General features: G+C 39.6%; 1 protein-coding gene across 1 annotated transcript; it reads right to left on the reverse strand.

The window, feature by feature from the left end:
- Positions 1-1,129: 1,129 nt before the first annotated feature.
- LOC129765881 (uncharacterized) lies at positions 1,130-11,395 on the reverse strand. Its single transcript, XM_055766318.1, has 3 exons — positions 9,037-11,395; positions 2,028-2,704; positions 1,130-1,141 (listed from the first exon to the last, which is right to left on the reverse strand). The coding sequence occupies exons 1-3, from the start codon at positions 11,393-11,395 to the stop codon at positions 1,130-1,132; spliced, it is 3,048 nt and encodes a 1,015-aa protein (XP_055622293.1).
- Between the last annotated feature and the right edge of the window lie 6,088 nt (positions 11,396-17,483).

The following is a 17,483-nucleotide window of genomic DNA, read 5'->3' on the forward strand; positions in this document are numbered from 1 at the left end:
CCTATCTTATTCTTGGATTTCCCCTTTCCATCCTTCGCTCTAAATAACATCCTTTTATTTTATTACACCCTGCTGGTGTATCTGGCTGAGCGCAGCTAGGGATGGAAAAGGGTAATAAAAATGCATCCTAAATGATGCATGCATTAAATTGTTTACCGGACGCTATTTAAATATTCGTCCATTCTGAATTTATGACCGGCAATAATTTCGAACTACAAGCGTTTTCTAGCCTAACAAAACACTTGAGCTCTTACATCTTTTAATTGCCTTACATTGGTCCTTTCTAAACGTTTCTATACCTCGCTTGGAGGTCTTTTCTAAATATAATCTCAAATATTGCTTATCTTATGGATCTGTAACTCGATCCGCGATAAGCCTCAGCTGTCCGTAACATTCCGGACTCCGTAAATCTACTACATAGATTTACTCAATTATAGACAACTATCACGGTTTAAAATAATAGGAATATTTCTTGATTCTTCCTGAACTCTATTTAGCCGTATCATGTCTAATAACGAAGGCGGATCATCATTTCTTCTATTATTTTGTCTATTACTTCTTCTCTTTAATTTTATGTATACGTAAATTCCTACTATTATAATCATTGAAATAACAGTTATGGTACCTCCAAATGTATATACGTGTTTCTTTTTTATAAAATCGTCTTCAGGTATTACTGTATCCTTTATATCTACCTTTTCATATGGATTTCTACTCGAGATAGTTGTATTCAAATTTTCATTTATGTTTGGTTTTTCTAGTACATATGGTAGTTTCTGAATAGGTTTAAAAAATATTCTAGCTTCCCCGTTATGTCCAGATATTTGGGCATAACGAATAGTTTTTTCTGTTAGGATCTTACAATCTGGGAACAGTTCTATGATCGCGTTCTTATAAGGCGGTGACATGGCTACATTATTACAATGGATTATTATCTTGCTAGGGTCGCTCGTTGTGTACAATATAGAGTTGATCTTATTCAATTTTGTTAACATGGTGTATGGTTCTTCCATCATCTTTGTTGAGCATTTTTGTTTTATCGTTTCATGAAGTAATGCTCCAGCTATGCAATCTGGAACTCTGGTTAATTCTGGCTGATTTACCACATAATGACTTTCATTAAGCTTTATTAAATTTCCATCTGGGTAAAAAAATTCATGTTTATTATTAATTGCTATTACATGGTGATCTATTTTTATAACACTTCCATTTTCAGGAATAGGGATTACATTGAATACTTCGAAGTTTTCCTTATTAATAATTACATTTTCCATTATTATATTTACTGTTCCATTTTCAATTTTAATGTTGTATTTAACTGCAAGTGGGTCTCTAAGGATTGAGTATCCTTCTGGTAATTGCTTCTTTATATTTTGAATTGCCTTTTGCATTTCATTTTCGGCTAAAGGGTGAGTCTTAATTATCCTGTATTTTCGAGTTATGCCATCAATCAATTGCAAAGCTAACGTTGTGGTCTCAAAACATTTTCTTGCGAATATATTAGTTCTTTCTTCGGAATACTTTCCCTTCAAAGATAACATTCCTTCATTTAGTCTACGAATTCTTACGCTTAATTCATCTCCCATATTTTTGCTTCTTTGATTCAATAGTCTCATGGTTTGTGAGATATCATGAAGTTTTTGCTCTTCGTGAATACGCAAAGACTGTACTTCGTCTTCCACATCATTACTCCCAAATAACAGGTCTTTCAAAAACCCAAGTATTCCACGACTCCTTTTTGATCGTGATAAAAAATTTATTTCTTGTTTTGCATTGTTACATTGTCGTTCTATCGACATTACAAGTTCTGTCAAAGCGCTGTCTTGAGTTACATTCCCCATGAACTTCAAGGTTCTTTCTAAGTTCGAATGAATAGAGTCTAGCATAGAAATATCGTCGTTAGGAATTAAGTTGGATACAATATTTGTCCTCCAAATTCCTCGCTTTACTATACATGACCCAACATAATCAAACATTAAACCCCCTTCCTCAATAGGCTGGATGTTGACGGCATTTGTCAAATTTACCAGTACTAGAATTGCCATTGCGGTTACGATAGCCTTTTGTATCGTGCCGGTATATGGTCTTATTTTACCTATGACTTTCTTTTTTGTTTGTGGCTTCGGTTTCAATTTTGACGCCAGCTCTTTTACATGCTCGATGTTAACCGTTTTTCTTACTCCCCATTCTTGAGGATTTCGCGGTCCCTTAATTTCCTCTTTACTCCCTGGGGCACTTTTAATTACTCCAACAAAGTTAAGAGGTGGTGAGGAAATAGTGGTATCTTTTGAGCTCTCGATTTCATTGTTCTTACTTACATCTAATACTGCTAATTTTACAGCTGGTCTAGTAATTTCACCTTTAATTGTTTCCACGGTAGCGGATCTAACTTGCCCATCCATATTAGTTGTTGTTCTTATCACCTTGCCCTTATGCCATTTACCTTTCTTTTCTTCATCGGCAAAAACCACGATATCCCCTACCTTTATAGGTTTAGTCTTCTCCAACCATTTATTTCTTTTAGTTAGGGTTGGGAGGTATTCTTTTATCCACCGATTCCAATATCCCTTAACAATTGATTGCGCTCTTTTCCAGTGTTGACGAGTTGCTTCTGCTTTGGAAACGTCGTCGATCGTAATGACAGCTTCACCAGCGCAACCTAACAGAAAGTGATTAGGAGTTAAAACCTCATCGTCTTCTGTATCTAAAGGAATATGCGTTAACGGGCGATTGTTAATGAGGAATTCAACTTCGGTTAGTATGGTTCTAAGTTCATACTCTGGTATGGTTTCTTGTTTTTGAGGTAAAAGGCTTTTAACTTCTCTCACCATTCTTTCCCATACTCCACCGAAATGCGGTGAAGCGGGAGGATTAAAATGCCATTTGACTCCGTCGTCTGATAGCCTTCTAAGAATTTTCTCAAATTCGTTTCTTGCTCCAATGAAATTAGTTCCATTGTCGCTGAACAACTCTTGCACTTTACCTCTACGATATTGTAAATTTCGGAAACATATAATAAAAGAGTCTGAGCTCATATCTTGTGCTAATTCGAGATGTACTGCTCTTGTTGTCATACAAGTAAACAAACATCCCCAACGTTTTTCAGTGCGTCTTCCAATAGACACGCCATAAGGGCCGAAATAATCTGTGCCTGTATACGTGAATGGCTTACAATATGGTGTAGTTCTAGAACGTGGTAGGGCTGCCATCATTGGAGGAATTGGCTCCGCAGACATATTTTTACAAAATTGGCACTTCCTTCTAACTGTCTTAATAGCAACTCTGATGTTTGTTATCCAGAATTTTTGTCGCACTGCCGCTATGGCAGTCTCCAGGTTTTTATGTCGATATTTTTCGTGATAATGACGTAATATCAAAGTGCTCACATAATGCTTGTAGGACAGAATGATAGGTGTTCTGGCTGAAGTTGGTAAACAGTTAGCGTTCTCAATACGTCCCTTTGATCTCATTATTCCATCCGTGCAAATTTCCGGGCTAAGTGCTCGAATTTCACTTCCCTTATGAATTTTCATTTTATTTTGTAAGAGTTCCATTTCTTTGGGATATGACTCCCATTGAGCCTTATATATTAAAACGAGCTCAGCATAATCCAGGTCCTCCTTGTCAATATTTTTATTGAAGCTTTGGTTCCTGCATTTTGATTTCAGCCAATCGATATATTTGAATGCAATTGCAACAGAACGCTTCAATCTCACAAAATCCGAACACCAATTTATGTGAATGCTTTTCAGACCACTAAACTCTTTCGATTGAATAGTGTGCAGTGGTCTTAATTCTTCGTCAGTGTCGCTTCTCTGAACTTCATTTGGCCAGTTTTCTTCATTATCATATAAGAACTGTGGGCCTGTAAACCAGATTGAATTACTATTTGATAATTTCGTAGCTTCATCCGCTGGATTATTCCTACTATTCACCCATCTCCACTGGTTTACGTATGTGGTTTCTAATATTTCTCCTATCCGTAAGGCAACAAACTGTTTGTACTTGCGTGGTTCTGAACGAATCCATGCTAATACAGTTTTGGAATCTGACCAAAATACTACTCTATCTATTGATAGACGTAGCTCGTTTTTTACTGTCTTAGCCAATCTGCTTCCTAATACAGCGGCTTGTAATTCGAGTCGTGGTATGGAAAGCATTTTAGTTGGTGCGACTCTTGCCTTGGCAGCCACGATATTGACATCAATGTGTGACTCATATACACTCCTTAAGTATACTGCTGCTGCATAAGCATTCTCAGATGCATCAACGAAGACATGTAGTTCTCGTTCTTTTGGGTGAGAAGAATTGGCATATGAACGTGGTATTCTTATTGCTCTTGCTTCTTCCAGTTTTGTGTGCCAGTTCTCCCATTTTTTCTTTAGTGCTGGGTTTAATTGTTCATCCCATGTTATTCCACTTTTCCAGAGCTCCTGCATTAGAATTCGAGATTGAATTGTTATATGTGATAATAAACCAAGTGGATCGTAAACACTCATGCTTTGTGAAAGCAGTTTTCGTTTCGTAAACTCCTGTGTAACAGGAATATCCACCTTGTAGCGAATAAAATCCTTTTTTGTATCCCAATACACTCCGAGTACTTTTTCATATGATTCCTCAAATTTTCCTAATAAGTCTTCTTTAACTTCCGTTCTATTTTCTTCCGGGATTTGTCCCAATAGCTCATTACTGTTGGATATAAAATTTCTGATATTGAAGTGCCCATATTTGTGAATGGTAATAACTTCGTTCACAATTTTTGAGGCATTTTCTAAATCGTCGAAACTATCTAGGTAGTCATCCACGTAATGGTTGTTTTGAATGGCCTCTACTGCCTGAAGATGACTTTCTCTGAATTTCTCAGCATTTGTGTTTTTAACAAACTGTGCGCATGCGGGCGAGCAGGTAGCTCCAAAGGTCATCACTTGCATCACATACACGTCGGGATCTTCGTCAAAGTTTTCCCTAAATAAAAACCTTTGGGCATTTTGATCTTCCTTTCTTATTTTAACTTGATGAAACATTTCTTTGATGTCTCCAGTTATCGCAAATTTTCCTTCTCTAAATCGTATTAACACTCCAAATAGCGACGTCGTTGCATCCGGGCCTTGTAATAAATTCGTGTTTAGGGACTCTCCCTTAACCTTAGCAGCGGCATCAAAAACAAGCCGTGGCTTTATGGGCTGTTTATTTAGGTTCACAACTGTAAAGTGCGGTAAGTAAAATATTTTTGGATCACGTTGCTGCTGTTCTGTGGGAGTGAGTTTTCTAGCGTATCCCTTGGTTTCATATTCCTTTATTTTCTCAACATACCATTTACGTAGACATTGATTTTTACGCATTTTTGATTCTTGACCACGTAGTCTGTTCATGGCTGATTGATAGCTATGCGGAAATTGTACATCCTCCTGTTTCCAAAGCAGCCCAATTTCATAACTTCCTTCTTCATATTTCAAAGTGGAATTCATGATATCAATCGATCTTTTTTCATCGTTAGACATCAAGGTTTTTACAGGTACTTTTATCCCGAAATCTTCTAGGCTAAAATAATTTTCCATCATTTTATTGAAATAATCTGATGAATCAATTTCGTCGTTCATCAGCACGTGTCCTTTCAATTTTTTATGTTCGTTAGTTTGCCCGAACAAAACCCATCCGAGTTTAGTGTTCTGTGCGACTGGTTCATTAAATTTACCTGATCGCGTCTCCCTACCGCTTATCAAAAACGAATGCGGTAAACCTAACAGTATTTTTGGCATAGCATTTTCATATCCTTCGAGAGTTATATCTTCTAAGTGATTGTATTCTCGTCGTAATTCATGAATATTCATTGACTGTGAGGGAAGAGATAATTCCGACACAGTCCTCAAATTATGTATGTTATAACGTTGATTATTGCATCCTTGTATACTTAGGGAAATTTCTTCACTATCTAGTTCTTGCTGAGTTTCGCCATTAGTCCAAACCAGCGTTAAGGGGTTGTTACGCCCTTGTGTTCCAAGTTTATTTTTAATATCAGCGTGAATCAAACTTACTGATGACCCAGGGTCTAAAAATGCGAAAGTTTTAATTTCCTTTTTTCCGCAGCCCAATGTAACTGGAAGGATTTGATACAGTATTTTGTTCTCTTTATTTACATGACAATTAACGCTTTCTGTATTATTAAGGTTAGCATCTCTCTGAGTTGCTCTATGCAGTAATGCGTGGTGTCTAAGTTTGCATCCATCGATTCCACAAGGCTTTGCGATCCTGCAATCTTTTGCCATGTGGTTTGTATAATTACAACATGCTAAACATAGCCTGTGTTTAAAAATAAAATCACTCCTTTGTTGAACGTTCATATTTTTAAAAATTGAACATTCTGATGTCTTATGCTCGTTTCGGCATGCGAAACACTTTGGTAGGCGCTTCGGCCTATATTTTTGTTCCTTTACAGCATGTGTATTCAAATATCCGCTCTTATGAGGTTTTTCTTTCCTCTCCGACTGTAGCATCGTGGCCAACTCTTCTTGAGGTTTTAACCAATTATAAAGGTCCTCTAGCGTCGGTATAAATGGATCAATTATATCTCTTGTTTTCTTTGTATCAGCTACAAACTTGATCCATTGATGATGCAAGTCGTTTGGAAGTTTTAAAACTAAATCACGAATCAATCTAGGATCATTGAGATATTCATCGTGTTTTAGTATTTTTATATTTGTCACGAAACAATCAAGCGATGTTACAAAATCAATCATTGTTTGGGGTGATCCAAAATGTGGATTCCTCGCATTTAGCATTTCCTTCAATAAATTCGAATAAATGGTTTCGGGATTTCCGAACCGTAGATTTAGTTTTTCCATTATTTTTGGAACATTAGCTTTATCGATTAAAAGAGCGCTCACTAATTTCAGCGCGTCTCCTTTGAGATATTTCTGTAAACGATTTATATTTTCTAAATCGGAAAAGTTTCCTTGAAGGGTAGTTTCTTCGAACGTTATTTTAAATCTAGGCCATATCTTATATGACCCATCAAAATAGGGGAGGTCTAAGAGAGATTGCCGGTGTAACAGTCTATTTGAATCAGGGGTTTCTTCTCTACCCTCGTTCTTAATTTTAAGAGTTTCTACTAGAGCCCGCATAGATTCTCTATGGATATTCATCATCTCTTCTATTGGTGTTGGTTGTGTTTTTTGAAGTCTTAACAATTCGTTCTCTATGGTCTTGCATTTGGGGCATATCCATCTTTCTGTTTGTTTAGGTTTTTTATTTAGGCCTGCGCATGTCAAATGGAACCATCGGTCACATTCATCGCACGCGACTAAATCGTCCCTAGAATCAGGCTCATTGCACAAGCGGCAATTGCCATTCTTATTCCTAATGAATTGATAAGACATGACTAAACTAAAATGGAAAAATCACACCTTTTTTGTTGATCCGGTCCTATCTCCGTCTTTCCGTGTTGGTGCTTGGGCGATTCTCTCCTTGTCCTGGGAGGCCTTCTGGCTCGGATGTTGTTGTCACCTCTGGTGGTGCTACTGCTGGTGCTGCTGCGTCTACTGCTGCTTAAGGTTTTTGCTGGTTAATTCACTTATATTTGTCTCCGTTTGAAAGGAACACTTTTGGCATCCACTGCCGGTTTCTTAATCAATTCACAATGTTTATTTCGGTTGAAAGAAACACTTTTGGCATCCACTGCCGATTGAAGAGTTCGCAAATTATCTTTGAAAAAGACTTTTTATTCGCGATTAACACTGTTGGCATCCACTGCCGATAAATTTTCGCGAATTATCACTTCTCGCATCCACTGCTGAGAAGAGTTCGCGAGTTAACTTTGAAAAAGACTTTTTATTCGCGATTAACACTGTTGGCATCCACTGCCGATAAATTTTCGCGAATTATCACTTCTCGCATCCACTGCCGAGAAGAGTTTCACTTTTGGCATCCACTGCTATTTGAAGAGTTCGCGAATTAACTTTGAAAAAGACTTTTTATTCGCGATTAACACTGTTGGCATCCACTGCCGATAAATTTTCGCGAATTATCACTTCTCGCATCCACTGCCGAGAAGAGTTTCACTTTTGGCATCCACTGCTATTTGAAGAGTTCGCGAATTAACTTTGAAAAAGACTTTTTATTCGCGATTAACACTGTTGGCATCCACTGCCGATGAATAGTTCGCGAATTAACTTTGAAAAAGACTTTTTATTCGCGATTAACACTGTTGGCATCCACTGCCGATAAATTTTCGCGAATTATCACTTCTCGCATCCACTGTCGAGAAGAGTTCGCGAGTTTCACTTTTTTCCACTTTGGAAATCTTCACTGCTCCTCTCTGGAGCCACCATGAAAAATTTCTCTATTGAAAGAAAAATTTTAACGCTTTCGCGTGAGTTCTGTTACAATACTAAAAAATTTATTCAAAAGTTTCACAATATATACATGGTTCCTTAAACTAAGATTGACGAGGAACATCTCCTCTCTCTCTCTTGAAAACCGATAACATATCGGTTTCGTTTAGATCATCTACCTTCCTTGTCCCTTCTTCTAGCGTATGGTAACGTGCAGTCTGAGACGGCTGCACTACCCTAAGAAAATACCTTAAGTTTATAGCACCTCGTCGGTGCGCCTATCTTATTCTTGGATTTCCCCTTTCCATCCTTCGCTCTAAATAACATCCTTTTATTTTATTACACCCTGCTGGTGTATCTGGCTGAGCGCAGCTAGGGATGGAAAAGGGTAATAAAAATGCATCCTAAATGATGCATGCATTAAATTGTTTACCGGACGCTATTTAAATATTCGTCCATTCTGAATTTATGACCGGCAATAATTTCGAACTACAAGCGTTTTCTAGCCTAACAAAACACTTGAGCTCTTACATCTTTTAATTGCCTTACATTGGTCCTTTCTAAACGTTTCTATACCTCGCTTGGAGGTCTTTTCTAAATATAATCTCAAATATTGCTTATCTTATGGATCTGTAACTCGATCCGCGATAAGCCTCAGCTGTCCGTAACAGTGATGGTTTGGCACTGGCATCAAAAACAACTCTACATTTGGTACTAGAGCTATCGGGTCGGAGTACTGCATGATGAGGCATATAGTATGACTTCAGCAACGGGTTGTCCTTCGATTCGTCCACTTGTCGACAATGATTGAGTAGTCGATATTCGCGAATAAAATCCACATACTGCATCTTCAGTTCTGGGTTTCGAAGAAATCGGCTCTCTAGCATGAAAAATCGCTTTAATGCCAAAGCTCGGCAACTTTCCAGTTCGGCTGCATTTTCTTTGAGCGGAAGTCTCACTACAAACCTTCCGCTAACGTCACGGGAATGTGTGGATACGAAATGTTCTTCGCAGCGTTGTTCTTCGGATGAAAATGTAGTAGTATCTGCTAATTCTTCGACCTGCCAAAATTTCTGCATCGATTCCTCAATCGATTCGACTGATGCCACTTGCGAATATAGGGTATTTACGTTGCTGCTCACAGTTCCTGTGACCAGCCATCCCAGATGCGAGTCTCGTAAATCGGGGATGTTTTCGTCATTAGTGATGTGATCAGGCTTCAACAGATTGAAAAAAAGCTCCATTCCTATAAGCATGTCGATTTGTTCAGGTTTGAAGAAGTTCGGATCTGCAAGCATGATGTTAGTCGGAATGTTCCATTCTTCGACGTTTATCAATACAGATGGGATCTTTCCGGTTATTTCCGGCGTCACTAAGCATTCCAGTCTGGCGCGGTATTCGCTGCATCTCGATTGGAAATCTACTTCCACTTTATCTCGTGCGATGGTTCTGAGGTTATTAATTCCAGCGATCTGTACACTGGCTCGTTGTTTCGGAATGCCAAGTATGTTGGCCATCCGTTCGGTCAGGAAATTGACCTGAGACCCACTATCAAGCAAGACGCGGCATTGATGTGGTTGTTTATCTTTGTCCATAACCAGAACGACAGCGGTGAGAAGCAATACTGTTTTCGTTGTTCTGGCGTGGTTGCAGGAACAAGTGCTGAGCACGTTTGTTTCATTTGACTGCTTCGTTGTTAAATCTTCGTCGACAAGAGTTATCTTCGATGTGCAAGTTTCACTTTTAGAGTTGTAATTCACGTTCGACGTTACTTCGTCTTCGTGCAGCTGTGTATGATGACGTCTCTGGCATTTGCGACAGCTCCTTGGTGATGGACACTCCTTGGATCTGTGACCTTTCCGCAGGCAGTTGAAACACACGCCCGCAGAACGAACCTTTTCGATCTTCTCCGATGCGGACATGGCGTTAAGTTTGTTGCACTGGAAGTTACGATGCTGTTCACTACAAAAATCGCACTTGTCGGTAGGTGGCTCCTGAATTGACGTAGCTGCATAGGATCGATGACTCACTCCTTTAGTGGTAGTTATTGTCTTCTTCGGATACGAAGGATAATGAGCATTTTCGCACCTTTCTAAAACTTGGCACTGGGATTTCAGGAAACTAATTGTTAAGTTGTAGTTCGGCAATTCCCCCGGCTTCATCGTCTGTTCCCAATGCTTGCGGGTGGCTTTGTCCAATGCTGACGTCAGGAGATAAATAACCATTAGTTCCGATACACCAATCAATTCTTGCTTCAAATATTCGAGACTCTCGACATGATTATTGCATTTGTCTAGTAGGTGTCGAAGTTCTGTATGGGATTCGGTTTCCATTTTCGGCAGTGTTAAAAGACCGCGAATGTGCATCTCCACTATAATACGTTTGTTTTCATAACGCTCGGTCAATATTCTCCAAGCGTGCTCGTAATTGGCCTCGTTAATGGTTTTTGCGTCCAACACCCCTGCAGCTTTATCGATGAGGGCCTTATCCAGATGGTATAGCTTGATCGCGTCCGAATCTCGCGATTGAGCCATGACGTCCTGGAACATGGCCTTGAACTTTGGCCACTTCGCGTAATCACCATCGAAAGTCGGGATAGGTGCTTTCAATGGCTGTTGATGGACAATCACTTGCGGGCTTGATGACAATGGAACTTGTGGCTTCTCCATTCGTATGAGGAGTGACTCGACTATGGCAGACGTCTCATCGAACAGTTCCTCGAATAAAATATACTCCTCTTCCTGCCCATTCATTTCGTTTTCTGGAACGGCTGCAATAATCTGACTGTGAAACCCCGAAAATTCATCGTATGCAGACTGCAGTTTCTTTGAAAACACTTTTAACTGCGCCAGCGTCACAGGTGCCTCTTCATTTTCAACGGCATCGTGCATACGGGACACCTTCTGCATTACTTGATTCCGCTGCCGGAATAGAGGAACCAATTTTTCCATGGCTTTGCTATCACTCACTGTTGAATCGTCTTCAAACCCTTTAAATCCTTTCGATTCTTCACTACTTTTGTCCATTTGTTGACCACCTTTTGTGGGTGTACGACTCATCGGCATTTTTAATTTTCACTAAATTCTTCCGAGAAGCTTTGTTTTTCACCCAGCTTCTTTCGCGCACTGTTCGGTTTTTTTTTCGGTAATTTATCCACACGTCCTCGGGAAATGTACTCGGAAGATCCAAATCCGGTTCGAAGGACCAGTGTTCAGTCTGGGAACAAAGACCGCAAGGTGGACTGTACTTTTCGGGATCCTCCAAGCTCGGAACCTGTCGGTTGAACGGTTGGAGCTCTCGTCGGCTGTTGGTGTTCGGATCCGGGTTCGTGTTCGTGTTCGTGTTCGGGTGTGATCGGAAAGCCTTAAAAAAGGCTGATCTATAAACTCTTTTGTAATTTGAAATGTAGAGGAAAAGATGGCGAAAACTTTATAACTCTTTTATATATTTCTTTCTCCTTCTACACTTCTTCTATATGTGGTTCTGCTGCTGCTGCTGCTTTTTGTTCTTCTGCTGCTGCTAGTTATTTTCTGCTGCTGCTTGGGCTTTCCTCCTGATGTTGTCGTCGCGGTGGTCGGTAAAACACTGATGATTCTCGGGCAGCGCTCCTCGCTTTTATAGCGAGCGCGAAGTGCGTTGTTGTTTTTTCTATGCTTCGTTGGTGGTTTCTGGGAAGCGTGGCAAATGATATTGATTTTTCTTCCGTGGGAACGGAACAACTACATCATGTCATGTATTTCATATTCTTCATTAAGAAATCCATATCCATGGCACCTATCGGTAACGAATTATTATCGAAACCACGATTTTCGCTAAATGCTCCTTTCAGTTCGGCCTGTAAAAAACTTTTCTGTACTCTAATCCATCAAATTTGGAGCCCTGAAAAGGGCCGTTGATTATATGCTAAGCTAATATAGCACGCTCTCCTCGGATACGATGGGCCAGCTGGATGTCCTTGGGCATGATGTGACGCGTTTTGCATGGATAGCACACAAATTGGTATCTTCGAATAAGCCTCCTGCAGCGTCATAGCCGCGGAACTTTGGAAGCGCAAGTCGGTTTTGAAGTCCTGAGCAATTCCATGATCCAAATGCTGCAAAGGTAGCAGCGGATCAGCAATTCGGTCGACTTCTGATAGCGATGAATTTCACGCAAAGTTCCCGGTCGATAGCGATGTGGCTTCTCCACCTATCCTGCTACTGGTGCGCTTATCCGAGCTGACTTCGTGTGCCTTACCACCGAATGACTAACGAGCTGTCTGCGAAAGACTAACGAGCTCGAGTCCTCACGGTGCGAGAGTAGAGTAAGAAATGAACGAAAGCAAAGGACGCGTCATTTTATAAACCATAAAAGTATAGAATCTAAATCCCACCCTTATTATATTCGTGAGTATGCAGTAAGCTTATATAATAAAGAGGGTGGGGTTTACATTCGATTCTTTTATGTTTTATAAAATGACACTTCCGTTGCTTTCGTTCATTTCTTACTGTACTCTCGCACCGTGAGGACTCGTTTCATCGGGACTAAGCAGACAGCTCGTTAGTCCTTCGGTGGTAAGGCACCACGAAAGCAGCTCGGATAAGCGCACCAGCCGCAGGAAGCGTGAAGAAGCCACATCGCTATCGACCGGGAACTTCGCATGAAATTCGTCGCTATCAGAAGTCGACCGAATTGCTGATACGCAAGCATTTGGTTCGTGGAATTGCTCAGTACTTCAAAACCGACTTGCGCTTCCAAAGTTCCGCGGTTATGACGCTGCAGGAGGCTTATTCGAAGATACCAATTTGTGTGCTATCCACGTAAAACGCGTCACAACATGCCCAAGGACATCGTGCTGGCCCATCGTATCCGAGGAGAGCGTGCTATATTAGCTTAGCATATAATCAACAGCCCTTTTCAGGGCTCCAAATTTGATGGATTAGAGTTCAGAAAAGTTTTTTACAGGCCGAACTGAAAGGAGCATTTAGCGAAAATCGTGGTGCCGATGATAATTCGATACCAATAGGTGCCATGGATATGGATTTCATAATGAAGAATATGAAATACATGACATGATGTAGTGAATATATCCCCATATCGAAGAAATCACTTTGATGGAACTGTTTACCGTTTGTCGTTTTTAAGTGTTGGGAAAGGGCATTATTTTTGCTGAGTAAATTCCAAGAAAAAATCCATTCCTTCTTTAAGCGTGATTCATTCTGCTTCGGATCAACGGAAGAGTGATAATCATTTCATACAAAAGATAAAATGTCCAAGAGTTATATGATTGCTATTTATTGAGTCGGAAAATTGTTTCAATAGCTTAATGATAGCTTTGAAAACAGGTTATAAAATGACGCTTCCTTTGCTTTCGTTCATTTCTTACTCTATTCTCGCACCGTGACGACTCGTTTGTTTGGGACCAAGCAGATAGCAGGTTAGTCTTTCAGTGGTAAGGCTCACGAAAGCAGCTCGGATAAGCGCACCAGCCGCAGGATAGGTGAAGAAGCCACATCGCTATCGACCGGGATTTTTGCGTGAAATTCATCGCTATCGGAAGTCGACCGAATTGCTGATCCGCAAGCTACATTTGCAGCTTTTGGATCGTGGAATTGCTCAGGACTTCAAAACCGACTTGCGCTTCCAAAGTTCCGCGGTTATGACGCTGCAGGAGGCTTATTCGAAGATACAAATTTGTGTGCTATCCACGTAAAACGCGTCACATCATGCCCAAGGACATTCAGCTGGCCCGTCGAATCCAAGGAGAGGGTGCTATATTAGCTTAGCATATAATCAGCGGCCCTTTTCAGGGCTCCAAATTTGATGGATTAGAGTTCAGAAAAGTTTTTTGCAGGCCAAACTGAAACGAGAATTTTCGTTTGGATGCCATACAGCATCGAGAAAATTCCGGAAAGATCTAATCGTTGCTGAAAAATAATCTGCCAGTTCCCTAGGAATTGAAGAATACATCCATGCGAAAGAGTTTATTTTAATGTTTTCTAATTATATGGCGAACACAGCGACCAAATACATTTGATTTCGTAATTTTTCAATCAAGTGTAATTAGCTGGAAAGCTTCTGAAGATTATTCTTTCCCATCAGTAGGATATTTTCGTATCCAATAATGGATGCATAACATGAAAAACGGAAAATGTTTCGTATCGCCAAAATTATATAATTTTCAATCGATTATTGCTCAGTCGCCGAAATTTTCATACTCAGAGAGTTAATTCTCCTCTAGTTTGCCTTCGTAAATTGCCATCGTAAACCACACCTTCTCTCGATTCAATCACGCACGAAAAGCATACTGAAATGATATTCTGATGGTGAAACCCATTCATTTTTCGTGAGGCGTCGTGCACAAATTACGTAACACGATAAGGGGGGAGGGGTTAGATGTTGCGTTACTTTCTGTTTATTAGAGATAGGAAATTGCGTTACGAAAGGGGGGGGGGAGGTTCAAAATCCGGATTTTTGCGTTACGTAATTTGTGCACGACGCCTGAGGACATCGACAAGACAACATCGTTACTGAACGAGCTGAACGGCGAGGGATCGAGGTATTCATTACCTGGCTTGACCTGACCTGAAATGCAATCAGTTTGTTTTAACTGTAAGGGAACGCAGAAAAGCCGATCGATCAGAAGGAGAAGAGAAGGTGACCAAGAGAGTATCAGCATCGAAATACGGTTCCTCGGGAAGACATAGAAGCAGCCGCCACACACACACACATATACACGCGCGCAACTCTTTTCGTTTTCTGGTTATCGAGAGGAAACCTGGAAAGAAATGATCGTTGCTGAAAAATAATCTGCCAGTTCCCCTTGGAATTGAAAATTACATTCAAGCGAGTTTATTTTAATGTTTTCTATCCATATAATACTGCGACCACATACATTTGATTTTGTGATTTGTCAATCAAGTGCAGTTAACAGGAAAGCTTCTGATGATTATTCTTCAGAACAAGGTTTTTTGTATCCAATATTGGATGCATAAAACCTTGAGTCTTCAAAGTAACACTCTCGTTTTTGAAGTCACCCAAATATTTATTTATTCATTCATTCAGGATGGATTTAGATTCAACTTCAAACAAATGATCTCTAAATCAACGATAGTCCTACGTCACCCTTGCGGTTATACCATAGATATAACCCACTTCCTGTTTTTGTGTTTTCATCGGTTATAAAAAATTGCCTGAGCATGGCAACACACAATTCTTTTCTCTTTGACCTTCTATTGAGAGGCATAGCATTTCTGAAGGATTGCATTTCAGTTTTTCTCTCACAAGATAAATGTTATTTTTGTACTACACGATCTGTTTGGAAACCCGTGGCTCAAACTATGGTGGTTTTTTTTGACAAGAAACCGGTTAGTGGCCTATCGAACATTTATTAGTCTTGTTGAGAGAGACAATGCAGAGCGGATTGAGCGGAAGATGTATTCTTGCCCAGCGAGAATCAAACTATTCTTAAAATACTAGTTGATTCAAGTGAATACAGAAGAATAAAATTCTTAACACACTTAACACACAGATTTTTTACGATATTGCGTTGAAGTACGCTAAACATTATTTTTAGCTATTTTAAGAAAAACAAAGTAGAGTAAATGGATTTTACTAAAGTCCATTCCATCGGAGATTCAAAGTAGCATTAGTAAAAAGCTTCCATTTACATATAGATGAAAACATTTCGTTTGGCGAGTGAACAATGATAAAAGGAATTAATATTAATTAGATAAATAGTTGGAGCAAAGATTCCGTACCAGTTATGAGTCATTAGGCGCAAATATTTCCAGAAATGGAAAATAAATTGCTAAAGTGTGTGAAGTGTGAAGCTGACTGATTATATATTGGGTCTGTCTGGTGGTAACGCACCAGTTGAAAGGGTATTTTCTATGATGAACAATATGTATGTGGAAAACGAAAAAGTAACGATTCAATTTTGGAACCGTTTAAGCTATGCTAATTGTTAAACAGAACATGGATCTGGAATGTTACAAATTTTATGATAAAATTTCTGAAAGTCATAATTTCTATTGCAAAGTCGGTTCATCATCGGAGGAATCTTCGTTGTAGAGACAAAATCTGTCTAATTAAACCGTATGACGGATGTATAGAGAGCATTGTATTTTCGCAGATTTCACGCGACGTGGTAGAAAACCCGGGACTACTGATGCTAGAATGGAATGAAGATAAGGGGTTATTACAAGCGGGATTTCCCAGCATCAGTACGAGACGTGGCGAAGAAGCTAGATGCCTCAACGACGAACATCGAAAGCAACCAAGGTGAATGGCCAAATAGGCTGAATCTATGAAACCTAGAGTTCGGAAACTGTTGCCCAAGAAATTGAGGTGTATTATCATGAAGTCGATATAAAACTCAATTATAAAACTAATTAAAATAAAAACTCATACTAGGCAAAAAACTCACGCGATAGAAAAATGCCATTTGTCACTCCGAAAATCCGGAATGTCTCCGGTTCCCACTACATATCCCCAAGTTGAAAGTTGGCTGATACAATTGCATGAAACTTCACTGTCAAGTGCAACCAGTTGTTTCTCAACAAGTATAGTTTTCGAGGTTTTATGATTATTTGATCCTTGTTGAAATTTTACTAGTGTCATTCTTTTTGTCATAAACAGTTTACTGTTCGAATGGGTTCGTGAGATCCAATCATTAAACCGCATGAACTAACGTACGTACGGACGGAGCTGAGGGCTCAGTGCAAACGTCGATTAGCAAAATATTTGCTAAACATTGAAATTGATATCAACTTATCAGACCTGATGTATTTCGAAGGCTGTTAAAACCCGCTAGCTAAGATAATCGGATTTGCGATTTTAAATGACGTATTGCGAGAAAAAATACAATGAGCAAAAATGCACTTTATAAATAACTGCATTGTTTTCAAAGGATTTGCGGGGTAGCCAGAGTTAATGCTGTATAAACAAATCGGTCTCATGATACTAATATTCGCGAGGGATTAAATGCTCATTTGGATATTCGCGATATCAACCGGGAACACATATTGTCTAATCCCCGAACGTGTGACCAATTGACGTAGCAGTAACATATTATCTATCAAAGGACCAATATCGTCAGTTTTAATCAAGATAAGAGTAACGGACTAGTCTTAGTATAAATTAAATTGGAGCTCTTTACCGCTATCATTCAGT

This window comes from Toxorhynchites rutilus, chromosome 2 (genome assembly GCF_029784135.1).
Source record: "Toxorhynchites rutilus septentrionalis strain SRP chromosome 2, ASM2978413v1, whole genome shotgun sequence".
NCBI classification, from domain to species: Eukaryota; Metazoa; Arthropoda; class Insecta; order Diptera; family Culicidae; genus Toxorhynchites; species Toxorhynchites rutilus.